At 37.7% G+C, this 24161-nt stretch overlaps 1 protein-coding gene across 1 annotated transcript; it reads right to left on the bottom strand.

The window, feature by feature from the left end:
- Positions 1–22549: 22549 nt before the first annotated feature.
- On the bottom strand, positions 22550–22960 carry LOC137712278 (secreted RxLR effector protein 161-like). The gene has a single exon (XM_068451382.1). The coding sequence runs from the start codon at positions 22958–22960 to the stop codon at positions 22550–22552; it is 411 nt and encodes a 136-aa protein (XP_068307483.1).
- Between the last annotated feature and the right edge of the window lie 1201 nt (positions 22961–24161).

The following is a 24161-nucleotide window of genomic DNA, read 5'->3' as shown; positions in this document are numbered from 1 at the left end:
GAAGTTCAAGATTGATCATGGTGCTAAGGTGTGAAACTAGCATCACACATTACTTTGCAGAATTGTAACAAAAATCTTGCACATAAGTGCATCAATGTTCTCGTAAAGGATCATAACGTTGCAACAATGATTGAGATGTCTCTTCGGATCCTCATTTCCTTTCAATGGAGTAAAGTGAGGCATGGTGAACTTGTGAGGTGGATCCGTCTGCTTAATCTCATCAGTGAATAGTGACCTACTCACGTTGGTCACATCTCCTCAAAGTACTTCATCCTCAGCCTCAATGCGCTAGAAATCACGCAGTCGCTCAATTAATGACCTTTTGTACTTTCTCCTGGATTTGCCTTTATTGGGCCAATGGTGGCTTAGGCTACCATGTGATGGTCTACATGTTTGTGTTACTCTTCCTAGCAGTCTGCTCATTCGTGTCACATCTACAGAACACGTTGTTCATCTCTAGCTATGAGCAAGTTGCTCGTGTTTGCATTTGGTGTTAAGTGCTGTCAATTAAGTTTAACCCTGAGTTTTCTCAGGCTTTTCCATGTTCCCTATGATGTCTGCTCCAATGTGAGAAAGGAAAAGCTCCTTGTGAGCCAAATCGCAAGTAGACACTGCACACTGGGCTTAAATCTTAAATGTCCTTCAAAGCGTGGATCTAACCATGAATGTACACATGTTTCTAGGCCAAGTTGGGAATAAACACTTCTCTGCATGCCAAGGCAGAAAAGAATGTTTTCACGAGGGCCAAAGTAAGAGTTCACGTTGGTTGAACACTCGGTTCAAGGTTGGTAGAATGGCTGCTTGCTGGGATGCCTATGGAAAAATATATCATCATTAGCTTTTGTCCTACTTCAAAATACCTCGCCAAAAGCGAGCTTTGTTCCGATGTGTTCAAGTTGCTAACCAAATTGTTTTCCCACGTGAGTGTGCTTGTCAAGTCTACGACTTGCCAGATAGTTTGGATTGCCATTCAGAGTGTATGAACTAGGATGATAGGCAACTACGTGAATGGTTAAAGTGGAGTGGACAACAGACACAAAATTTGAGCCAGGCTGGGTCAAATTTGCCGAAAAAATTAGCCAAAAAAATCCTGATTCAATCACCAGTTTGTGGGTCAAGCTGGTTAGTCTAGTCCAAACCAAACCCAGTCGGAAGACCAACACTTTTTTCGGTTATAACAATTATGGGACTAGTATACTAGAGTATAACCAAATCGAACGCGCGAGCGTGAACTCCGAAGCGAATCTACCAACGTGGACTGCAAGCTGAGGAGCTTTAGCTTGCTAGGATTGCGCAACCTGGGCCTGTGCACACTGGGCTGGAGATGCTGCAGTTGGTGATGCTGCAGTGGTCTGAGCCCACACGGCTTGGGCTCCCTGATGCGAGATTTATACGCACACAAATTAAACCCTCTTTTTTTGTCAAATTGTAGTGAAGTGTATAAGTAGGGATCGTTCTGGACCGGGGATTAGGAGGGATTGTTAATCACTTGGATTTGACTTAAAAACGTAAAAACACAATATAAAACACTATTTAATGCTCGAAGAAAGCAAAACTAAAAATAAGAAAGATTAAGACTAAGACTTCAACGAAATAGGGGGGAATTGGATTTGGACGAATTTAAACTAAAATGGATACTTGGAAACAAAACAAATTGTAAATATGGATTTGACGGAAATGAATGGATGGGAAGCTAGCTAAGGGGTTCATCTCTATACATGTTATACTTGCATACAAAACGATTTCTAATTGCTTTTCAATAAACCATGAATTTTCAACGCCCCGGGTTAATTAGGTCCGCTTAAATTAACCGTCAAGTTTTCCTTAAGTTAATGAATTGGATGATTGCATACGACAATCCAAAGCATTCCTCACAAGTTCCCTACATGAATTGCATAATAGAGATACAAGCAAGAATCATTAAGCAACATGAAAACTATAAGTGTTGACGAGGCATTCGTTACTATGATTGCATGAAACTTATGCCAAGAATTTGTTTAACGCGATTGTTTATAAGCAACCTCCACTACTTGTGAATATAAGTTCATAACTATTACGTGAAACTCACTTATATTCTAGCGTCATATTCATGCATGAAAATTAAGCGTTCATTCTTAATAAACATACATAAATAGGATATCAATCAAATAGTTAAACAAATTGAATTCACAACTTATGAAACGTAATTAAAAGTAATCAAATCATAATGCAAGCATAAACATTTATTTCGAATCACCCCCTAGCTAAAGGGGGTTTTAGTTCCTCATTACGTTGAAATCAAAGAAACACCTAAACATTCCAACAACTCAAACTTGAATTGTATGAACGTTTAGGCATTCTTCTCTTCCATTCCTCATACGTACAAAACAAAGAGAATTGAATTTAAACTTTGAAATCAAAGAAACACCTAAACATTCCAACAACTCAAACTTGAATTGTATGAACGTTTAGGCCCTCTTATCTTCCTCGTTGTTGTAGCACAAGGTCTAAGGTGAGGTTTGGGGAATTATGGAAATGGATGAGGAATGGTGGAAGGGGGACTCACGGTTTTGGATTCTAAGGGGAAGTGTTTGTGTTAGTTGTGGTGTGAGAAATGGAGAGATGGATTGGGGAGTGAATGCAAGGGTATTTATAGGAGTAATGGAGGGAACATGACAGCTAGGAGGTGGGTGGAAATGTGGCTGCAAGTTTGGTGAATGATTATGAGTGAATGCATGTGAATGTGGCTAGGTTGGAAAGCTGGAAATCTGAAAATGCAAATGGGAATGCTGAAATGCAAAGGTGGCCACGGTTTTGAGTGTGTTTTGTGTTGGAAATGCATGTGAATGCATGTGAATGTTGTTTGTGTGAAGTGTGTGTGGGTTAAAGAGTGAATGGTGGTGTAATGATGAAGTGTGATGGCTGAAAATGTCAAGGGAAATGCATGTGATTGCAAGGCAAAGAATTTCAGGATGCATGTGTGTTGGTGTGTTGTGTGATTTGTTTTGTGGTTAATGGGAATGTGGTTGAATGATTAAATGGACATGTGGGTGAATGTGAAGGGAATGCATGTGTTGATTGATTTGTGGTGCAATGATGAAAGGCAAAGTGGAAGAATGTGGCTGAAATGGTTGAGGAATTATGCACGGCAATGGGTTGATTTTTTTGATGATTTAAAATGTTGATGCATGATGAAGAGTTAATAAATAATGCATGTAGGGTTAGCTAGGTTGTGTGATGATGAGTGTATGTGACATTGTTTTGTGACAAAGAATGGATAGGGTGAATGATTATGTGGCTACATGTTTGAATAATTAAAGTGCATGTGGGTTGATTGAATGAATGCAAAGTGAATGATTAATGAAATGGGAAAGCATGACCAAGGTGGAAATGCATGTGAAATGTTGGAAAGGGATTGGGAATGCACGGCTTTGGGGAAAGAATGAATGGATGTGCAAATGTGTCTTAATTAATGAAAGTGTTTGGAGAATGAATGCAATGATGAAGAGTGAATAAAGAATGCATGTAGGGTTAGCTAGGTTGGCTTTGTTTGGGTGCATGTGTGTTAATGGTGGTTTTGCATGTGAATTGATGGATTGGTTTTGATGGAATGGATGGTTCTTTGCATGGCTATAAGGGAGAGAATAAGAGAGAATGGGCTAGGCCCTTTGTTTTATGTCCAAAGTGAATACAAGGCCTTCAAATTCGTCCATCCTTTTGGCTCTATGGATAAGCTATCCAATCCATGCCCAAAAATGCTCCAAATGGCCTCAAAATGCACTTTCTTGCTCCCTAGGCCCTTAGAACCTGAAAACACACAAAAGAAGCATAAAGGACTAAAATAACTAGAGAAACATAACGTAAATGCACGAGAACAAGCCATTTAAGTCGCATGAATATGCTCCTATCAAATACCCCCACACTTATCTTTTGCTAGTCCTCGAGCAAAACAGAAAGAAAAACAAAACAAAACCAAACGAAACAAAACAAGTAAAACACAACCTAAACCTTCCAACAACTGTCTTAGGGATTTCCAATGCACATGACACGTTAAAAATCATCATTCCCACAGATTTTAGTCATCTTTACACTTAAGTACATTCTTAATCATAGTCACCATATACTAGTTCACAATTAAGCATTTAAAACCATGTTTTGAATGTAGTAACATGCCTTAGAGAATTTGCTCAATTCCTTACAAGATATGCACTCGATTTTCACTCAGATTTTCTAACTACACACCCTAATCTAGTCATATGTGAGAAGATTGATGTAAACATGTAGACAAACACTCACATAAGTTATAACAAGGAAAGCATTTTCTGGATTTACGATAATGACATGAATATGATCTCATGAATGGAATGCTACTACTTAGAATGAGAACCAGTGATTCCATAAGCTCATATCAATTCCAAACTCCACAAATTGAAACACATAACACTCAAGAGAGAAGCATAAGGGTTGAAACGGAGCTAAAGGTGTTTGGCTAACAAAGAAGGGATATGGAAAACAAAGGTTCTTAAAGAAATAGCGAGCAAAGCATTTGAATTAACGTAGAATTCACTTTTGAATGAAAACTCAACTTTTGAACAAGGGGGAACAAGCTCTTTTTCCTTTCTTTCTTTTCTTTTCTGTTTTTCTTTTTCATATGTTTTTCACAAATTTTTTTTTTTTTTTTTTTTTTCTTTTCTTTTGACTTCTCAAAGCATACATAAACACTTAAAAACAAAACATTCTCTCCCCCACACTTATTTTCTTTCATAATGTAACTCAAAAGGAATTCAATTAAGTCATGCTCACTATCTATTAAGAACAAGGGTGGGGATTGTCCTAAACTAGGCTAGGTGAGGAAAATGTGGGTAAACAAAGAATAAAGGCTAAACAAGGCTCAACGGGGTTAAGACTTACAACATATACGAAGTATGGGAAGTAAGGCTATTTGGCTATGGTGGTGGTCACTACACAACTTCTTCTTGAATATGTGTTATGCAAATCAATAACATGCTTTGGATATAAGTTCTAGCATTTAGTTCTATCATGATACAATTGCATTCTAAGTAGCAACCAAGCAAGGAATAATGAGATCATGCAACAACTTTAGAAAACAAAGAATCACAGAAAATAACTCTCCAAAGAAGGTAATGGCTCGAGTCTCACAGGGATGTAGCGTTATTATGAGTTCCTTCCTTCAAGCATGTTACAAAAACGAATTTTTCTTTTATGATTGCATGTGAAGTCATACATTATAACCATAACTAAACATATACCAAGAGTAAATCAAACTTTCATTCATGTTTATAACTCTTTTTAACAGTCATGCAATTACAAACCAAATCCTCATCATAACGTTGGAAGGTTTCCTAAGACACAAAAACAACTCAAAACACTCTTTTTAGGCTTTTCAAAAAAATGTTTTTCAAATTTTTATGTGATTTTCGGAGTTATAAAACAAAACACGCTAAAACAGTTTAAAAACACCTTAAAAATATTTAAAACAGCAAGGAACAACACTTGAAGTTATGGGTGATAAAATTCAACGAATTTGCATCAACATACTTAGCTACCCCCCCACACTTAAATCAAACATTGTCCTCAATGTTTTAAGCATAGATTCACACAAAGCATAAGTAAATACACAAAAAGCACTTAAACATACTAAACATGGCAGAATGTAATTAACAAAGAGAAGAGTTTAGAGACGCAAATCTGGTTATAGAGTGTAAATTCCATCTTCTCCTTGGTAATTGCATTGAGGCTTTTGATCTTTGTGATTCCACAGGCTTACTCTTGAACTGGTTTCTGCCCATCGTTGATTTTCCTTTGTGCTACTTCTTGAACTGGGCAGCATGATGGTTCATTTGGTCTCCCCCGAAGGTCTGAGCTTATCCCTTTTATCTGTTTCTTTGTTCAATCTTTCCAATTCGTATTGAAAAGGGTTGGAGGATAACTCAGCCTATGTTTGTCTCCACATGCTTCAATGTATCATTTTCACTTGCCTTACTCGCTCCCCTTTGCAGAAGTGGTCCCTTCTCCGGAAGTGTATCAACCGTTGAAGATGACTACTCGAGAGCAACGCTAGGTAAGCAATCAGGAATAGATTCCAGGCAGTTGGCTCCAGATCGGAAGATTGACTCCAAGTGCCGACTGATTGCTTCTTTTACTTTGCCATGCGAGTAAGAACAAGGACAAAGAAAAAGACAGGGAAAGAGCATGATATGAGATACTTTTGCTTTTGACCTTGATGATATGAGATACCTTTGCTTTTGAAGAAGCGGTGAATGAATCAGCACATGTATTTGTTGTGCTGTTTCCTCCTGGGTCATCTGGTATCATCTTTGGGGAAGAAGAAAGAATTGAGTATTTCGAAAGGATTTTCTGGGAGTGCGCCCTCAGAGGTGAGGGAGAGGTGGGCATTTTCTTCAGGTTTGCCCTGCCATAAAAGACGAAGGTCGACATATATAGAGATAATATCAAGTGGTGGTACTTTTTACCCTTGTCGACAAACGTTTTGATCCCGCAATTCCGGCTTTTTGAGATAGTGGCGCCTCTTCGATCTTTGAATACGCCTCTTCGATTTCCGAGCAGGCGCCCCTTCGATTTCTGAACGACGCCCCTTCGCTTTCTGAATGACACGTGGTAGTGCAGATGTGGCTCCTTTTGACAAAGCTGCACGCGTTTTCTGAAAAGCAGAGAAAGCGTCGCCGAACTTTGCGCTTGTCGGCTAAAGAGGTGTAGTTGCGATGATGGCCTCCACGTGCGTCTTCTGAAAAGCCGAGAAAACGTCGCCCAAATTACGCCGGAAAATCCGGCTCTTTGAATCGGTGGACGCGTTGCCTTGGCTTTTTATAGAGCTATCAATCACCCCAACACACACACTCTGAAGATTTCCCATTCTTGAAAATCGACTCCGGCCCTTCGAAATTTAACTCCATCCACCCCTTCTCTTTGAACACTTTTGAAAGAAAATGGCAAACTCATCGAACCTTAGCTTAGATTTGAGTCTCAGCAGCGATCCGGTTGCGCCCCGTCAAGGTAATGTATGGCGCCCTTCTTTTTTATCTTCTAACGGTCCTCTTTCAGGTGAAGACTCTGTGATGCAGGACGCCACAACAGCTACAATAGTAGCTAAGAACCTCCTCACTCCAAAGGATAGTAGGCTGCTGTCAGGACGGTCCGATGAGTTGGCCGTTCAAGAGTCCCTCGCACTTAGTGTTCAGTGTGCGAGCTCTGTGTCCAACATGGGCCTACGCCTGCTTGCTCGGTCCCGCCAAGTGGAATCGTTGATGGCAGAGGTGGAAAGACTTAAGCAAGAGATCCAGCAGCTTAAGTACGAGAATAGAAGTTTGCATGTGCTTGCAAATAACTATTCGTCGGGGATGAAGAGGAAGCTTGATGAGCTGCAAGAATCTGAGGGTCGAATTCACAATGACCGTCAAAGGCTTGCGTCTTATCTCCAGAGGCACCTTTTTCCTGGGTCATCCAGCGCTTGGCCAAGTATTGAGGCCTGGAATGCTCTAGCTCCGATGCCTCCCGCTCCGATGGCTTCCGCTCCGATGCCTCCCGCTTCTATGCCTCCCGCTTCTGCGCCTTCCGCTTCTGCGCCTCGTAGTGGGGCTTCACGCAAACAACCTTTGTGAAGCTCCACCTTTCTCCATGTTTAGTATCTTTCTTTTTTTTTTTTTTTTTTTTTACATAAATAAAATCAAACGGCATGGAATTTATCTTTGAATGGGCGGTGATACTTGAAATGATCCGGTAATAGTTTAAATTCCAGATTGGGTGCCTGAATCATTAACCACATGTTAGTATAAAAGAAAATTGAAATTCGGGGAGGCGGCTTACCTGTGTGCTCCAAAATGAACTCCAGAATAAACACCCCTTCGAAAGTTATGACTTGTCCCGTGTCATAAAATCCAACTTCCTTGGGAATTGTGGTTTCAAATATGTCCTCTTTGATGCCTTCTACATCTTCTCCAGCCACTACCTTTTCTTGAATCATTCTTCTTGGTGTACAAAGTCCTTTGAAGAATTCAACACCATCTAAAACTTGCTGTGTTGCACCAAGAATTTGAATAGCATTTTGCACTTTTGGGAAGGCTTCCACGATGTCCTTTTTACTCTCTTCTTGGTTGGGAATCAAAAACCTGCTAGGAAAAGGGACATTGGGTGGAATAACATCAGAATAACATGGAATTGGGACGTCCTTACTGGTGGTGGGTGGTTTAGAGGGCTTAGGGGGCTGCGGCAAGGGTTGTTCTACCCTTGCCGTGTGCATGTCTTCTTCCTCCTCCTCAATTAGCAGCTCTTCATCCACTTCTAGGCTATGTTTGGACATTTTTAGGTCAGCTCCAACCTCCATAGCACTTCCCAAAGTGATAGCATTATGGATTTCAAAATCTTCCTTCGAGTTTTCAATAGTTGAGTTGGAAAGTTCACTTTGCTCTTGAATTTGTTTCATGAACTCCATAATCTGCCCAAATTGCTCGTCCAATTTACCCAACTTCCTGTCTTGATTTTGTTCGTCCTGCGTCAAAGAGGTTAGTAATTGAAAATTTTTATCATTATCCATGGACATACTTGAACTTGATTGGAATTGTTGTGGGGGAGGTTGTGGTGGCTGCATAGGTGTTGTATTGAACTCCTCATATGGTTGCCAATATGCTTCTTGTTGAGCCTCCTTGGCTTGATTTTGTGACCCCTGCGCCAAAGAATTTATTTCATTAAGAATTTGAATATAATCTATTGGCGAACTTGAATTTAATTGAGCATATTGCATATGAAGTTGTGGTGGCTGCATAGGTCTTGAATAGAACTCCTCATATGGTTGCCAATATGCTTCACGTTGAACTTGTTGATCTTCCCACCATATAGAGTTTGAATGATCCCTCCAATCTCTTTGTGGACATTGATTGGCTTGAAATCCTTGCCTATATGAAGCACCAAATGTAGGGACACTCTGCATTGTGGTCCTTTCGGCATACGGCGACAATTTAGAAGTAAGATTTGCCAATTGAGCTTGAATGCTAGCAAAATCCATATCTTACTTCTCTAGTACCTAAAATCAAAGAAAGAGAACTAAATCAAATATCAAAAGTAACAACAAACAAAGAAAACAACACTAAGTTTAGAAACTAAAACGAAAACAACTAAACAAAAAAAAAAGAAAAGAACCAAGGGATTAGCAAAGTTGCTAATCCCCGGCAACGGCGCCAAAATTTGATGCGAGATTTATACGCACACAAATTAAACCCTCTTTTTTTGTCAAATTGTAGTGAAGTGTATAAGTAGGGATCGTTCTGGACCGGGGATTAGGAGGGATTGTTAATCACTTGGATTTGACTTAAAAACGTAAAAACACAATATAAAACACTATTTAATGCTCGAAGAAAGCAAAACTAAAAATAAGAAAGATTAAGACTAAGACTTCAACGAAATAGGGGGGAATTGGATTTGGACGAATTTAAACTAAAATGGATACTTGGAAACAAAACAAATTGTAAATATGGATTTGACGGAAATGAATGGATGGGAAGCTAGCTAAGGGGTTCATCTCTATACATGTTATACTTGCATACAAAACGATTTCTAATTGCTTTTCAATAAACCATGAATTTTCAACGCCCCGGGTTAATTAGGTCCGCTTAAATTAACCGTCAAGTTTTCCTTAAGTTAATGAATTGGATGATTGCATACGACAATCCAAAGCATTCCTCACAAGTTCCCTACATGAATTGCATAATAGAGATACAAGCAAGAATCATTAAGCAACATGAAAACTATAAGTGTTGACGAGGCATTCGTTACTATGATTGCATGAAACTTATGCCAAGAATTTGTTTAACGCGATTGTTTATAAGCAACCTCCACTACTTGTGAATATAAGTTCATAACTATTACGTGAAACTCACTTATATTCTAGCGTCATATTCATGCATGAAAATTAAGCGTTCATTCTTAATAAACATACATAAATAGGATATCAATCAAATAGTTAAACAAATTGAATTCACAACTTATGAAACGTAATTAAAAGTAATCAAATCATAATGCAAGCATAAACATTTATTTCGAATCACCCCCTAGCTAAAGGGGGTTTTAGTTCCTCATTACGTTGAAATCAAAGAAACACCTAAACATTCCAACAACTCAAACTTGAATTGTATGAACGTTTAGGCATTCTTCTCTTCCATTCCTCATACGTACAAAACAAAGAGAATTGAATTTAAACTTTGAAATCAAAGAAACACCTAAACATTCCAACAACTCAAACTTGAATTGTATGAACGTTTAGGCCCTCTTATCTTCCTCGTTGTTGTAGCACAAGGTCTAAGGTGAGGTTTGGGGAATTATGGAAATGGATGAGGAATGGTGGAAGGGGGACTCACGGTTTTGGATTCTAAGGGGAAGTGTTTGTGTTAGTTGTGGTGTGAGAAATGGAGAGATGGATTGGGGAGTGAATGCAAGGGTATTTATAGGAGTAATGGAGGGAACATGACAGCTAGGAGGTGGGTGGAAATGTGGCTGCAAGTTTGGTGAATGATTATGAGTGAATGCATGTGAATGTGGCTAGGTTGGAAAGCTGGAAATCTGAAAATGCAAATGGGAATGCTGAAATGCAAAGGTGGCCACGGTTTTGAGTGTGTTTTGTGTTGGAAATGCATGTGAATGTTGTTTGTGTGAAGTGTGTGTGGGTTAAAGAGTGAATGGTGGTGTAATGATGAAGTGTGATGGCTGAAAATGTCAAGGGAAATGCATGTGATTGCAAGGCAAAGAATTTCAGGATGCATGTGTGTTGGTGTGTTGTGTGATTTGTTTTGTGGTTAATGGGAATGTGGTTGAATGATTAAATGGACATGTGGGTGAATGTGAAGGGAATGCATGTGTTGATTGATTTGTGGTGCAATGATGAAAGGCAAAGTGGAAGAATGTGGCTGAAATGGTTGAGGAATTATGCACGGCAATGGGTTGATTTTTTTGATGATTTAAAATGTTGATGCATGATGAAGAGTTAATAAATAATGCATGTAGGGTTAGCTAGGTTGTGTGATGATGAGTGTATGTGACATTGTTTTGTGACAAAGAATGGATAGGGTGAATGATTATGTGGCTACATGTTTGAATAATTAAAGTGCATGTGGGTTGATTGAATGAATGCAAAGTGAATGATTAATGAAATGGGAAAGCATGACCAAGGTGGAAATGCATGTGAAATGTTGGAAAGGGATTGGGAATGCACGGCTTTGGGGAAAGAATGAATGGATGTGCAAATGTGTCTTAATTAATGAAAGTGTTTGGAGAATGAATGCAATGATGAAGAGTGAATAAAGAATGCATGTAGGGTTAGCTAGGTTGGCTTTGTTTGGGTGCATGTGTGTTAATGGTGGTTTTGCATGTGAATTGATGGATTGGTTTTGATGGAATGGATGGTTCTTTGCATGGCTATAAGGGAGAGAATAAGAGAGAATGGGCTAGGCCCTTTGTTTTATGTCCAAAGTGAATACAAGGCCTTCAAATTCGTCCATCCTTTTGGCTCCATGGATAAGCTATCCAATCCATGCCCAAAAATGCTCCAAATGGCCTCAAAATGCACTTTCTTGCTCCCTAGGCCCTTAGAACCTGAAAACACACAAAAGAAGCATAAAGGACTAAAATAACTAGAGAAACATAACGTAAATGCACGAGAACAAGCCATTTAAGTCGCATGAATATGCTCCTATCACTCCCTGGGTTTGGTTCTAAGTTGTTGCCGTTACTTATGGCCAAGGTTGCTTTGCTCCGTGCTCAGTTGTGAGAACAAGCAGCGCAAGGCCAGGGTTGGGGCCATGCTGTGGTTTCCGTCGATGGATCAAACCCAAGCATGCAGGTAGTGTCATTCGTTGTGGTTTCAGAAATTCCAACCATGTTTCCATCTTCTAGGGCATATGAATCAAATTAAAATTCTGAAGATTTAGTGCACAATAAAAATTTAAAAAGGTAGAAACAGCTTATTTGAGGTTTGAATCAAGCTCTCAATGAAAGCACCAATTTATGGTAGCAAAATTTTGTTGTGTTCAAATTTGACGAAATTGTACCTACAAAACAAAAAGACACTTTAGGTTAATGACCAAAGACACACACGTAGAAGGGGAACTCTGTAGAAAGAATTAGTGGTTTAGAGTTGAATTGAGTAGAATCAACTTACCATAGAATGAACTAGTGATGGGGTATTTATAGATGCTAAGGCCGGCCACATATGTAGGGGATCACATGCCATGTGTCAGCGTCCGATTAGCCAGATTGTGTCATCCGTTGAATGTAGTAGGAAAGTATCTTTAAAAGATATTAAGATATCTTAAAGATGTTTGAGAATAATCCTTAGATATATTATTAAATAAATAATAATATCTAAGAATTATTTTTGGAGAATCCTTGATTGGATTTGATGGCGTTTTCTTGAATAATGGAATATGTCTTCAACTGGGAACCTTAAACATAGGAATTAGTTATTAATTCTACCTTTAATTCCCTTGCTTTATATCCTTGGCACGGGCAAAGCAGTTTGGAGAAATTGTAGTAAGCCACTCAGGTTTTCTTCATTGGTTGAAATGCGCCTGGAACGAATGTGGGCAAACCAATAGAGCAAGGGTTAGCTCTGTAGTTGGTCCACAGATAAGTAGGTCCATTACCGGATAAGGCATTCTCATCAATAGTGGATAAAAACCGACGTGTCAACTCTAAACTTTTCTAAATTATTTTTTTCTCCACAATTATCATTCTGCGTATAACTAAATCATCCAACATGATTAGTATTCCATGCCAACTTTATCATGGCTTGGATAAAATCTGAGAGCTCTTCCATCCAATCCTGACGACGTCCTCAGAGAAGTTGCTGCATGCTGATCCACTGTTAGGGTTTTGAAAGGAACATGCTGTGTATTTGCCCCACCACAACCCTTCAAACTGGAATGCTCTTACTACTAAAGACTACAGACAAGAATTCTTTAAAAGAAAAGAAAGAAAATAACTCGATATTAAATTAAATGTGCTTCAAACGAGAGAAAAATACATTTTTCTATATTTTACTTTTCTAAAATTTTGTCCACAAGAAAGGGAAAGTAGCAAGTTGGTGGGGTTTGTGGTATCGTATATGCACACCCCAAGTGGAGACCAATTTGGTTGGTGTTCCTTGGCTGCACTCACAGCTGCCCAAAAAAAAAAAAAAATTAATGACTTTGGTTCTGAAAAAAAAAAAAGTTAAATAAAAAAATAACAAGAAAGGAGAGAGAGAATTGAAGTGGGTTTGGATTAGGGATACCTTGTATAGAAATGTTAAGGGGTTTTTCTGAAAAATAGGACTCTTGATAGATTCTATGTCGCCTCATGTTTGTAGCACAATATTTCATAATATTGAAACAAAAACTAACGTTAAACAGAGAGTCTACACAAAATCCGATTTTTGAGAGTTCCCGTTAAACATTTCCCTACCTGAGTGTAAACTTGTTTTGGGATTGGAATCCATGTGAAGCCAATCATGGGGCAAATTGCAAGATTTTGAGTTTGTGGGTGGAGAGCAAACCCTGGAATTGCCTCCACGTAAGCTATCTTTTCTTCGAACAAAGAGTGACAGGGAAAGGTGAATAAGATTTTTGGTCCCCACAACCACAGGTTTTGAGTTTAACCTTCTAACTTTGGACCTTATTTTAGGCTAGAAACGATGTGGACCTTTTAGTCCAACATGATAAACTTGGATAAAGCGCTAAATCATGTCATTTGTTGGACACTTATCACAAAATTACAAAAAATAAAATTAAAAATAAAATCACCTTGGTGCTAGGCTAGAAGATCGATCCTGTATGGGGCACGTCGAAACTACTTCATTGAATGTGTATTCATTGTATGGAGTCATACCAATATCTACCTATCGACTCTGTACTTGCTGCCCTCTCTTTCGTGGCATGGGTCATTCCAAAGGATTTTTTGATATAGATGCCTTCATTTTGAATTTTTTAGATCAAATATTTATATCTTTTAGTGATTTGATTAAACATTTTTTGTCATAATTTTGGTGCTATATACACATTGTATTGTAACAAATTTCCTATAATCTAACATTTTGATTACACTCTCCTCCGTTAGAGATAATTGTAAAAAAAAAAAAAAAAAAAAAAGTTGGTTAGATTCAATTTATTTTCACAATAATGCTACAATTTAACAATAATTATCTATGATTGAAGATACCAAAATAGTTTAAAATATTTTTAAATCCCCCAAAATCAAACGTACCGAAATGAGTTTTTCTTTTAGTATGTTAAGAGAAAATAGGATTGAGAATAGTATAAATGTACCAATACACAATGTGTACAAAATAAAACGTACCAAAATAAAAATAATGTACCGCTATTAGCAATATGTATCAAATCAAACGTACCAAAATTGCAAATAAACGGACCAATTAATGATTTTTGTAAATTTAAACTTACCCATAGATAATATATACATAACATATTGTACCTAATAATAATTTGTCAACAACTATACTTAAAAAAACAGCTAAAAAAATTTCACAAAAAAATTGAAAAAAATTACACGGAGCTTTTATGTTGATCACCAACTATTTGAAAAAGAAAAAACTATTTGGGAAAAGAAATAATATTAAATGTTTGCATAAAAAAAAACATATTTGGAAGAAGAGAAAATATAGTTTAACTACTAAAATCTCTACTAAATAAGGAAAAGTGCATCCTGCAGATAAAAGGATAAATTCAAATTTTATTTTAATTTAAAAAAATAGAGGTGACTATTGGTCAAAGCACTTTAACCAAATTTTAAAAAGATATAGATGTTTAATCTAAATGATATAGAAAAAAAATGTAGGAGATTCTAATTTTCCCTTCCATCAAATTGTTAAACAAAATATAACTTAGAAGCTATAACGAGGTAAACGAGTGTGTATTTTCACTTGACCCTATGTTGAGTCTAATATAAGAGTTGCCTAATCAAGTAATCCTGCTGCAATTTATCTCTAATTCAAAAAGCTTGAAATTTACTGAACATTTTTATGAAGTGTTTCTTCTTTTTGGTTTTTCCTTTTCTTGGAATTTACCATTTGACACTTACAACACAGATTTGGGGACCTCACCACCCCATGAATGTGTCTCTATCAAGCAATAATCAATATTATTTAGAGATTCATGCTCTTCCCCTCGCTCTGCCTTATCTAATAGGGGATTTCTTATAACTAACATATGTCTTTTGATGCAGGTTTGAAAAACTTTTTAGATAGAAATGTTCGTTGCCGAAGGAAAAACTAATTGAGGGAAAATTTAACTTTTTAAATGCTTAAGGCAAGGAAGTCAAGGCAGGTAAGCGAGGGCAATTTGAATAGGCTAAGTTATCTAGTGAGATTTAACTTGAAGGGTAAATTATACAAAACTACCTCAATTATAGGTTGAACGATATTATCATACCACATATTTTTAAAATGACAATGTCATACATTATTTTACGAATTTGTGATAATGTTAAACCTCCGTCAGTTTTTCTGTTAATTTCTCTGTTAAATGCTGATGTGGCTAGAGACGGGGCCCATTCACTAATCCAATTGGATTAAAAAATAATTATATACATTTTTAATAATTAAATATTAAAATTTTAAAAAAAATTAAGAATAAAAAAAATAAAAAAAAAAATGGCCTAGGGGGTGCGGGCCTTCCTTTTCCTCCACCCGCACCAACCCTTTTTCTTCTTCTCTTCAACAACCACCAAACCCTTCCCCATCCCCCCAACCTTCCTCCACCAACTTCTCTCCTCTCTCTCTGTCTCTCTCTCTCTCTCTCTAGGAGTCGAAGAGGTTGCGCCAGTACTTGTCGTCGTAATTTTTTAGGACAGCCATGTCGTGCTGGACGTCGAGGAGGCCGCTGGAGTTGGATCAATAGACAGTCTTGTCAAGGGAGTAGGACTCGGTGGCGGCAAAGAGGGAGGAGGGGTCGGAGTTGAAGATGATGTAGCGAGCAAAAAAGTGGTAGGAGTGGGTGGTGTTGTGACGGTGAGCCTCGTCACGAAATTGTGGGACCCACCCCTATCCCTTACCTTTTCAAAGATCTTCGACCTAAACCCTAACCCTAATTCCCCCCAAACCCAATCCTCTAAACTCACCCAAGAATCAAAATACATAAATATACATACACAGAGAGAGAGCATACAAAGAGAAAGCAAAGAAGAGCATGAACAGATAAAGGGAAAAAGTAGGATTCAGAGGACCCAATAAAGGCGGTGGTCCATGGCGGTGTCTGGGTGGCAAAGTCGTCGTTGGTGAGCTTGGAGAAGGGGTTAATGGTGAAGAGAGAAAGAAGGGTGAAAATGCAAGAGAATAGTGAGATGAAGAAGCCGTTTGTGTTCGAGGCTGCGTCAGCGGTGGTAGCAGAAGAGGTGGTGATAACGGTAGAGGTGTGATGGTCGATGATTTCTGGGTAGCCATTGTTGCGGAGCCATGACTCGAAGAAAGGGTCAGGTATGCTGAGAGATAAGGGGTTGAAGGTGAATACCATGGTAATTCCCTCTCGAGTCCAACCTGCAACTTTTTGGTTTGGCTTTGGATTTTGGGATTTTTGTGATGATGATGTTATGTTGGTTTGTTGCATTAAGAAGATAAAAAGGGAGTGAGGAAGAGAGTGAATGAGTGAGTGTTGTTGGGGGCTGCGGGGGAGAATAACAAAGGAAAAAAAGGGAGGGGGTTCTGGAACAAAAAGAGGGACAAGGTAGGGGACGGGAAAAGGTGGGGGATGGGGGGTGGCTCCCACGATTTCTTAATATTTTTTTTAAATGATTTTCTATATTTATCAGTTTTTTATTTTTGTTGAAATATATTTATTAGTATTTAATTAATTTTTTTATTTAGTTGGTTACGGATGTGGGTCCTACGTGTGCTAGCTCATAATTTAACAGTGAAACTTAACAGAAAAACTGACGGAGGTATGACATTGAAACGAATTCGTAAGATGAGGTATGACATTGTTATTTTTCAAACATGAGGTATGAGATTGTCGTTCGACCCATAGTTGAGGTAGTTTTTTGTAATTTACCCTAACTTGAATGTCTAATACATTATTAGATGCTATTTTAGATTATTCCATTACTTAATTGGTTTTCAAAATTAAATTTCTCAAAATGTAGCAAGAGATTTGTAGTTCAGTTTGCTATATTAAATCTCTCAAAATGTGTTACAGTATAAACTTTGAAAGATTAAAATAACTCTATAACTTTAATTAATTAGAATGCAATGTCATTTTCGTTCGTGCCTAAGACAAACGTATATTTATTCATACCGAATCCAATCCATTTTCCATCAATCTCTATTTATTTTTTTCATGCACCAAAGAGACTCTAAAGTCACTTATCTTACTATTATTATTTTATCAAACTAAAATTAATCACTTCTTATTAATTTGGTTCCAAAATAAAAATGATATACAACATATGAAATGTCCTTCCCACATTAAAAAGCACAGACACGCACGCGTGTATAAAGTAGACACACCATAATTTCGTTTATGTTTAAACTAAGACATGTACTTGTTTAACTAACCACACAAGATTCCTCCTAATTTAACCGCTTCGATTATTTATCACTAAACAAGTCATACTTAGTTCTATGAGATTGGTTAACCATGATTATTTATCACTAATAAAGTCAAATTCCATGTTACTTAGATCTGATTGGTTAATCACAAGCCTATAAGCAATCAATTAAGTGCTTAAATTAGGACCCATGGACACCTACATTGCACAATATGATTAGATTAATTTAGATAAGCTTCCTAGCATTTTCCAATCCAGATAGAAGCATTTCCTTCAATTATACAATTTAAAAATCAAGCCATCCTTTTAGCATAGTCCCAAAGGGGAAAATAATTTAAAGGTTCATATCAAAATTAATCGTGTAGAAGTGTGTAGAACTCAAGCACTAATTAACTATAATGGCCTACCATGTTACAAATAAATTGTATCACACCATTCTTTTTTTCTTCTACTTTTAGTGCCATGACCAACAGAAGAAATGTCTTGGATTATGACATTTTGGATCAAATACAAAGTTGAGATCTTATGGAGATCTAGCATTAGTTTCATGATGTTAACTTAGGATCTCATAAGCATGCACATGAAGAATATTGAGAAGTGGTTTTCAGTTTTTCACACATATTTTTGTCTCACTACACATTCATGTTTATTTATGATCGTTGAATTGAATAAATGAAAGAAAAATCAAGAGACAGAAATAAATAAAGGTGTACATAACGAGAAAAAGAGAATGTGAAAAGCTTTTTGTGTTAAACGAGTTTTCTTTATACAACCGATGTTGTGAGAAGGAAAAATCAAAACAAAGCCTCAGAAACAAAGATAAAAAATTTTAACCTCTTGAGCTACAAATTGCTAGTGTAAAAAGTGAGTTATGAAAACAAAGAACTTGAGTGTAAAGTAATTAAGGCGCTAATTATAGTTTTTGTCACCTAAACATGTCCATTTGTGGCTTTGCTCTTGGAGGAAATAAGGTTAATTTTTGTTGCATATTATATTAAGGTCGAAGAATTTAATGTTAAATGTTAGCTTACTGTTTGGGCCCAAAATAATATTGTTGGGCTGAGCATACGGTTGGGCTCGGCCCAAAGCTATGTTAACTACTATGAGCTGCTTGATAGATTCTGGGCCAGTTAGCAGGGTTGGTCGAGTCCGATCCTAAGTAGGAATAATTCAAAGATCGAGGAAGTCCTGGTGCAACCAGGATTCCCGGTCAGCAAAGAATAAAGCCTCGGAAGAGGGGAAAGTTCAAAATCCTAATGGGAGTGGGTTTGTTCAAAGTAAAGTTGGAACGGGACAAGGACTCCCAATCCAGATAAGGGTGCAATTCGGTTTCAAGGAACGGGTGCTATAAATACAAGAAATCATGCAACAAAAAAGGACCTTCAATTCAGCATACAATTGCCCTGCGCAAAACCTCTCAAATACCTTGAGATTTTTTCCTTTTCTTTTTCTGCCGACACACCTTCAGTTTGGATAAACAGCACTGTGGAGGCACCCGGCGAACACCTTCAGTTTGGATAAACAGCACTGTTGCCGCAGAATCAGCCGACTGAGAAGCACCTTCAGTTTGGATAAACAGCACTGCGTCGAGGCCGACCGGTTACCTATCTAAGTCTCAGCCGAGAAGGGTTTTCGAACCCCTGTTGGTAGAGGTCACCTTGCTAGCCCTATCGGCGTAGTCAGGTGTTACGAATTGCGTTATTCGGCGTACTGGACGCCGAGTGATTTTATGATTGGATACTCACAAGCGAGTTTCAGAGTTCGGCATTCCGACGGCCGAACTACATTCACCATCAAGACATACATCATATTTGAGTACCTGTGTCCATATAGTTTGGTCTCGATTCGACGTGCTTATACTCTTACGAATATAATCACAGTGACCGAATCGGGCTCCGACGATTTGTGAACTTTGCAGAATTAGTAGCCTTGTCTTCAAGCTCTAGAACCCAGAGACCGAGAGTGTTCCTTCCTCGGTCGCAGTCGCAAGATAAAGAAGTCAACAACGCGCTCAACGCGACATCAATGAATTTTACTCCTCGGCCGAGCTCGGCCGACGAGTTGGCACGCCCCGCATTCGACCGAAGGACGTAGTTAGCTTATTAGTTACTCGGCCTGCACGCCACATAGGTTTTGTAATTTTTAGAGTCAACACTTACCTACCAACAAGTCGGTATGATCGAAGATGAAACATAATTAGTCGTTGAACCATGTGATTTAATTGTGCTGTATTTGACTAAATCCTGGTCAAAGTAAAGATTGATGACAAACATAGAACAAAGCCAACTGCTCAGTAAATAAAACACTCTGCAGGCTAATATATACATTTTTCTAAATTTTTATTCAGTGGGGTTGCTTTTTTAATTTTTATAATACCATCCATGTTTTATGTTTATGTCCCTTCATTGTTTTGTCAAGGTGAATTGTTACCCATTTATTGGAAGGATTGGAAGGGAGAGTTCCACTAATCTTTGCATTAATTTTCGTATTTGGATTCACTTATTCAAATGACACTTGTCGTTTTAGTACACAAAAAACAAAATTTTGGCTAGGAATTAATAAATAAATATAAAAAAATATATAATTTCAAAGGCATTAAAGTTCTTATTTTTTATGTAAAATATGACACATCTCATTTGAAGAAGTGAAAATATTCAAATGCAAAAGCTGATAGCGTTTCTCTTATTGAAAGCAGAGTTGTCATACTAACCTGAGGTTTAGGATGTGCTTAATTAGTTAGACTTTCTATAAGAATGATGAATTATTCACCTACTTTGACTTATCTTTCATGCAATCAAACACTTTAATGTCCTACTTAATTAGTTCTTACGCTGTTACATTCAGCGTTTATATTATTTCTTTGTTTAAAGAAGAAACTATAAAAAATAAAAATTGGTTCTCTTTATGTCTGGTTTTGTAAATTGGTTTTTGGCAGCATTTCAGATTGTGGGAAATGACTAATGGGCACATTTTCTGGGTCGTTTTATTGAATTAAAATATACAAAGGTCATCAAATAAAATTCCTTTGCCGTCAACAATGAGGTTCGTAGGGTCATCTGGCCTTACCCAGTTGGTCCTCTTCCTCCACTGTTACTATCTTAATTAGTATCATGCGCGTTTGAGCAAAAACAAAATCAAGAAAGGTCCCATGCATATTGTTTTGAATATTATTTAATATGCGACTGTGTAAATTTTAATTAGATTTAGGCTCTAAATAATTCATTATTCTAGTAATTTTTTCCTATTAGACTTTATATTACTTAGAGGATAATTTACATTTTTTTTTAATTTACTATAAATAAAGGCGCTGACATAGGAAAAATCACACAATCCCTAAGCATTCTACAATTTCTCTCCACTCTCTCTATTGCCGCACCGTCTCTCTCCCTTCCCTTTAGTAAAACAGGCCACATCAAACATATAAATTAGGATAAATTAGGTTTTCATCTCTCTTTTTGCTACTCCATTGATTAAAATCCTATTCATTTTCAATTTTTCATCAAGATCCTTAGGTACTAATAAACGTCATTAATTATTTCAATAATAAAATCATTTTTATTTCTAAATATATTCATTTAGCGTTAGAAATGTTACATTTGGTATATTTATATTTATGGCTAAATTTTTTTATCATATATTTTTATATTTAGTTTGTATCCATTTTTAATTTGCAACCCTTTTTTAATTTGTACCAATTTCCCTTTCACTTTTAATTTGTACCCATATATTAATTTCTTTTTGTGTCCATATTTTTTAAAGTTTTATTTGTATTTGTACCCATGTTTTTTAATTTATTTGTAACCATTTTTAATTTTGCTAAATGTACCCATGCTAATTATATGTATTTATTTTATGTTTTAAAATATATCAGTAGTTATTTTTTAAAAATATGTTAATAATTATGTGGGTGTTGTAGGCCTATTTGATTGAATGATCTAGGGTTTAGAGAGAGAGAGGTTCGGCAATATTGAGAGAGAAGAGAGATTGATTTAATTGTGACGTGTATTTGATTCACCCCATTGTGCCTTTATTTATAGTAGTAGGATAGGTAAAAACCTTTCCCTTTAGGATTACAACATTGAATAGGTAATCTACTCCTAATAGAAATATAAGATACAATCCCAGATTCCCTAGGATTTACACAATCACATTCCTATTCTAAATATGACTGCAACACTCCCCTTGAGTGTGTAAATACTCAACAAACCATCGCATCAGATCTTCATCAGATAAGGTAGAATAGTTGATGAAGCCATCGGCACAACGGGTGATCGCGAGTCTTAAATTTAAGTGAAGTATGCATTTGTAGTAAAACTCACAAAACCTCGCTATGGTAAAATCCAAGGCATGGGGAAAACCCATAGACTAAGGAGAAAAGTGAGAAGTATGCATAATGTCTTTAAACAAACATCAAATTGGATGAAGGTAGAGAACTCAACGGAGTATGATCATCCCAGGATAGGTGCCTCATTAAAACCTCGTTAGGTAGCAAAAACCCAGTGAGAAAAATGCTCCTAATCGTAGGAAAAATAGTACATTAAGATCATGTGAGTATGCTTCTAGATACTCTCCCTGAGTTAGACATAACTTCTAAATAAGAGAACTACAAGCGATTCAACTCAGATAATTTACGTATACCGATTCCTTGGACGAGCTTCTAAAATGTAGACTTGGGCAATGACTTAGTGAAGAGATCGGCCAAGTTATCCTGGGAACGGATTTGCTTGACTTCAATGTTCTGATGCTGCTGTTGCTAGTGTGAGTAAAAGAACTTCGGTGTTATGTGTTTGGTGTTGTCTCCCTTCATGTATCCCTTCTTCAAATGCTCAATACATGCTGCATTGTCTTCAAAGATCGTCATAGGAAGGTCAACGACTGATGTAAGACCACTAGTGCTTTGAATATGTTCCATAATTTCTCTTAGCCAAAAGCACTAACACGATGCTTCATGCAGGGCGAGAATCTCAGCATGGTTAGACGAAGTTGCAACTAGCGTTTGCTTGGTAGACCTCTAAGATATAGCGGTGTCTCTAATAGTAAAGACATAGCCCGTTTGAGAACGTGCTCTATGTGGGTCAGACAGACATTCAACATCTGCATAACTAACAAGGCGAGAATCAATCTGAAGGTAATAGGGGGCGACAACACTTGGAGATTCACGGGTATAAAACAAGCCCAAATCCGTAGTACCTTTAAGGTAGCAGAAAATGTCTTTAACACCATTCCAGTGTTTGCATGTGGGCACATTGATATATCTTGCCAAAAAATTCACAACGAAGGAGATGTCGGGTCTAGCGCACTGAGCCAAGTACAATAAAACCCCAATTGCACTTAGGTAAGGAACTTCCGGTTCCAAAATCTCTTCCTCATCCTTCTTTGGACGGAAGGGATCTCGTTTAGCATTTAGAGGCCGAACAACCATGGGTGTACTCGAAGGCTTCGCTTTATCCTCATTAAAACAATGCAACACTTTTTGGGTGTAGTCTGATTGATGTACTAGGATTCCATCCGAACAATGCTCGATCTCCAGGCTAAGACAATATTAAGTTTTCCCAAGATCCTTCATCTCAAATTCCAATTTCAAGTGTGCAGCAATTTCCTCAAGCTCTGCGGGAGTCCCAATGAGATTCATGTCATCAACATAAACTGCAACGATTGCAAATCTGGAATGTGACTTCTTTATGAACACGCATGGGCATAGTTCGTTGTTCACATAACCCTGACTTGTCAAATATTCACTCAGACAATTATACCACATCCGCCCGGATTGTTTTAACCCGTAGAGTGACATCCTCAACCTAATTGAAAGAGTGTTCCATGGTCTAGAACTATTTGAACCAGTCAATGGAAGTCCTTCTGGAACTTTCATGTAAATTTCCGCATCTATCCTTGCAGGTGTGTTTGCAGCGGGTATATGTGATCTTGTCACCTTAGCTAGATCATTAAAAGCATCCGGCATGCTTTGAGCAATGCTCTAAAGATCTATAATTCGACGCACCTCAGTTTCAGACTGGGCAGTGCGAGGATCTAAATAAGACTTAGTGGAAGCATACCACGACAATTCGCGGCGTTCTACGGGAATGTTAGCATGCTTATTTCCCTCTAACGATAGGAAGATTGTCTCATCAAAGTGAAAATCCACAAGACGTGTGGTAAAAAGATCTCCGGTCAAGGGTTCTAAGTAGTGAACAATTGATGGCGAATCATAATCGACATAGATTCCCAATTTTCTTTGAGGACCCATTTTGGTACGTAGCGGCAGCGCTATTAGCACATATATGGCGCACCTAAACACCCGTAAATGCGAGACTTCAGGCTCGTATCCAGTGACCAACTATAACGGTGAATGTGGTTGAGTAGTGGTGGGCCTCAGGAGGACCAACATAGCTGCATGCAATATTGCATAGCCCCAGGTAGATACCGGCAGTTTGGTTCGCATAACCAAAGTCCGACCTATCATTTGAAAGCGCTTTATGAAAGCTTCTACCAGGCCATTTTGGATGTGAACATGGGGCACAAGATGTTCCACATCAATCCTTACTGACATGCAATAATCGTTAAAAGTTTGTGACGTAAACTCTCCAGCGTTATCCAGTCGAATTAATCTAATTGGATAATCAGGG

The sequence above is a fragment of the Pyrus communis genome, chromosome 13 (genome assembly GCF_963583255.1).
Source record: "Pyrus communis chromosome 13, drPyrComm1.1, whole genome shotgun sequence".
In the NCBI taxonomy this organism is placed as follows: domain Eukaryota; kingdom Viridiplantae; phylum Streptophyta; class Magnoliopsida; order Rosales; family Rosaceae; genus Pyrus; species Pyrus communis.
The sequence above is the reverse complement of the archived record's forward strand: the minus strand, read 5'-3'. Positions and strand labels throughout refer to the sequence as shown.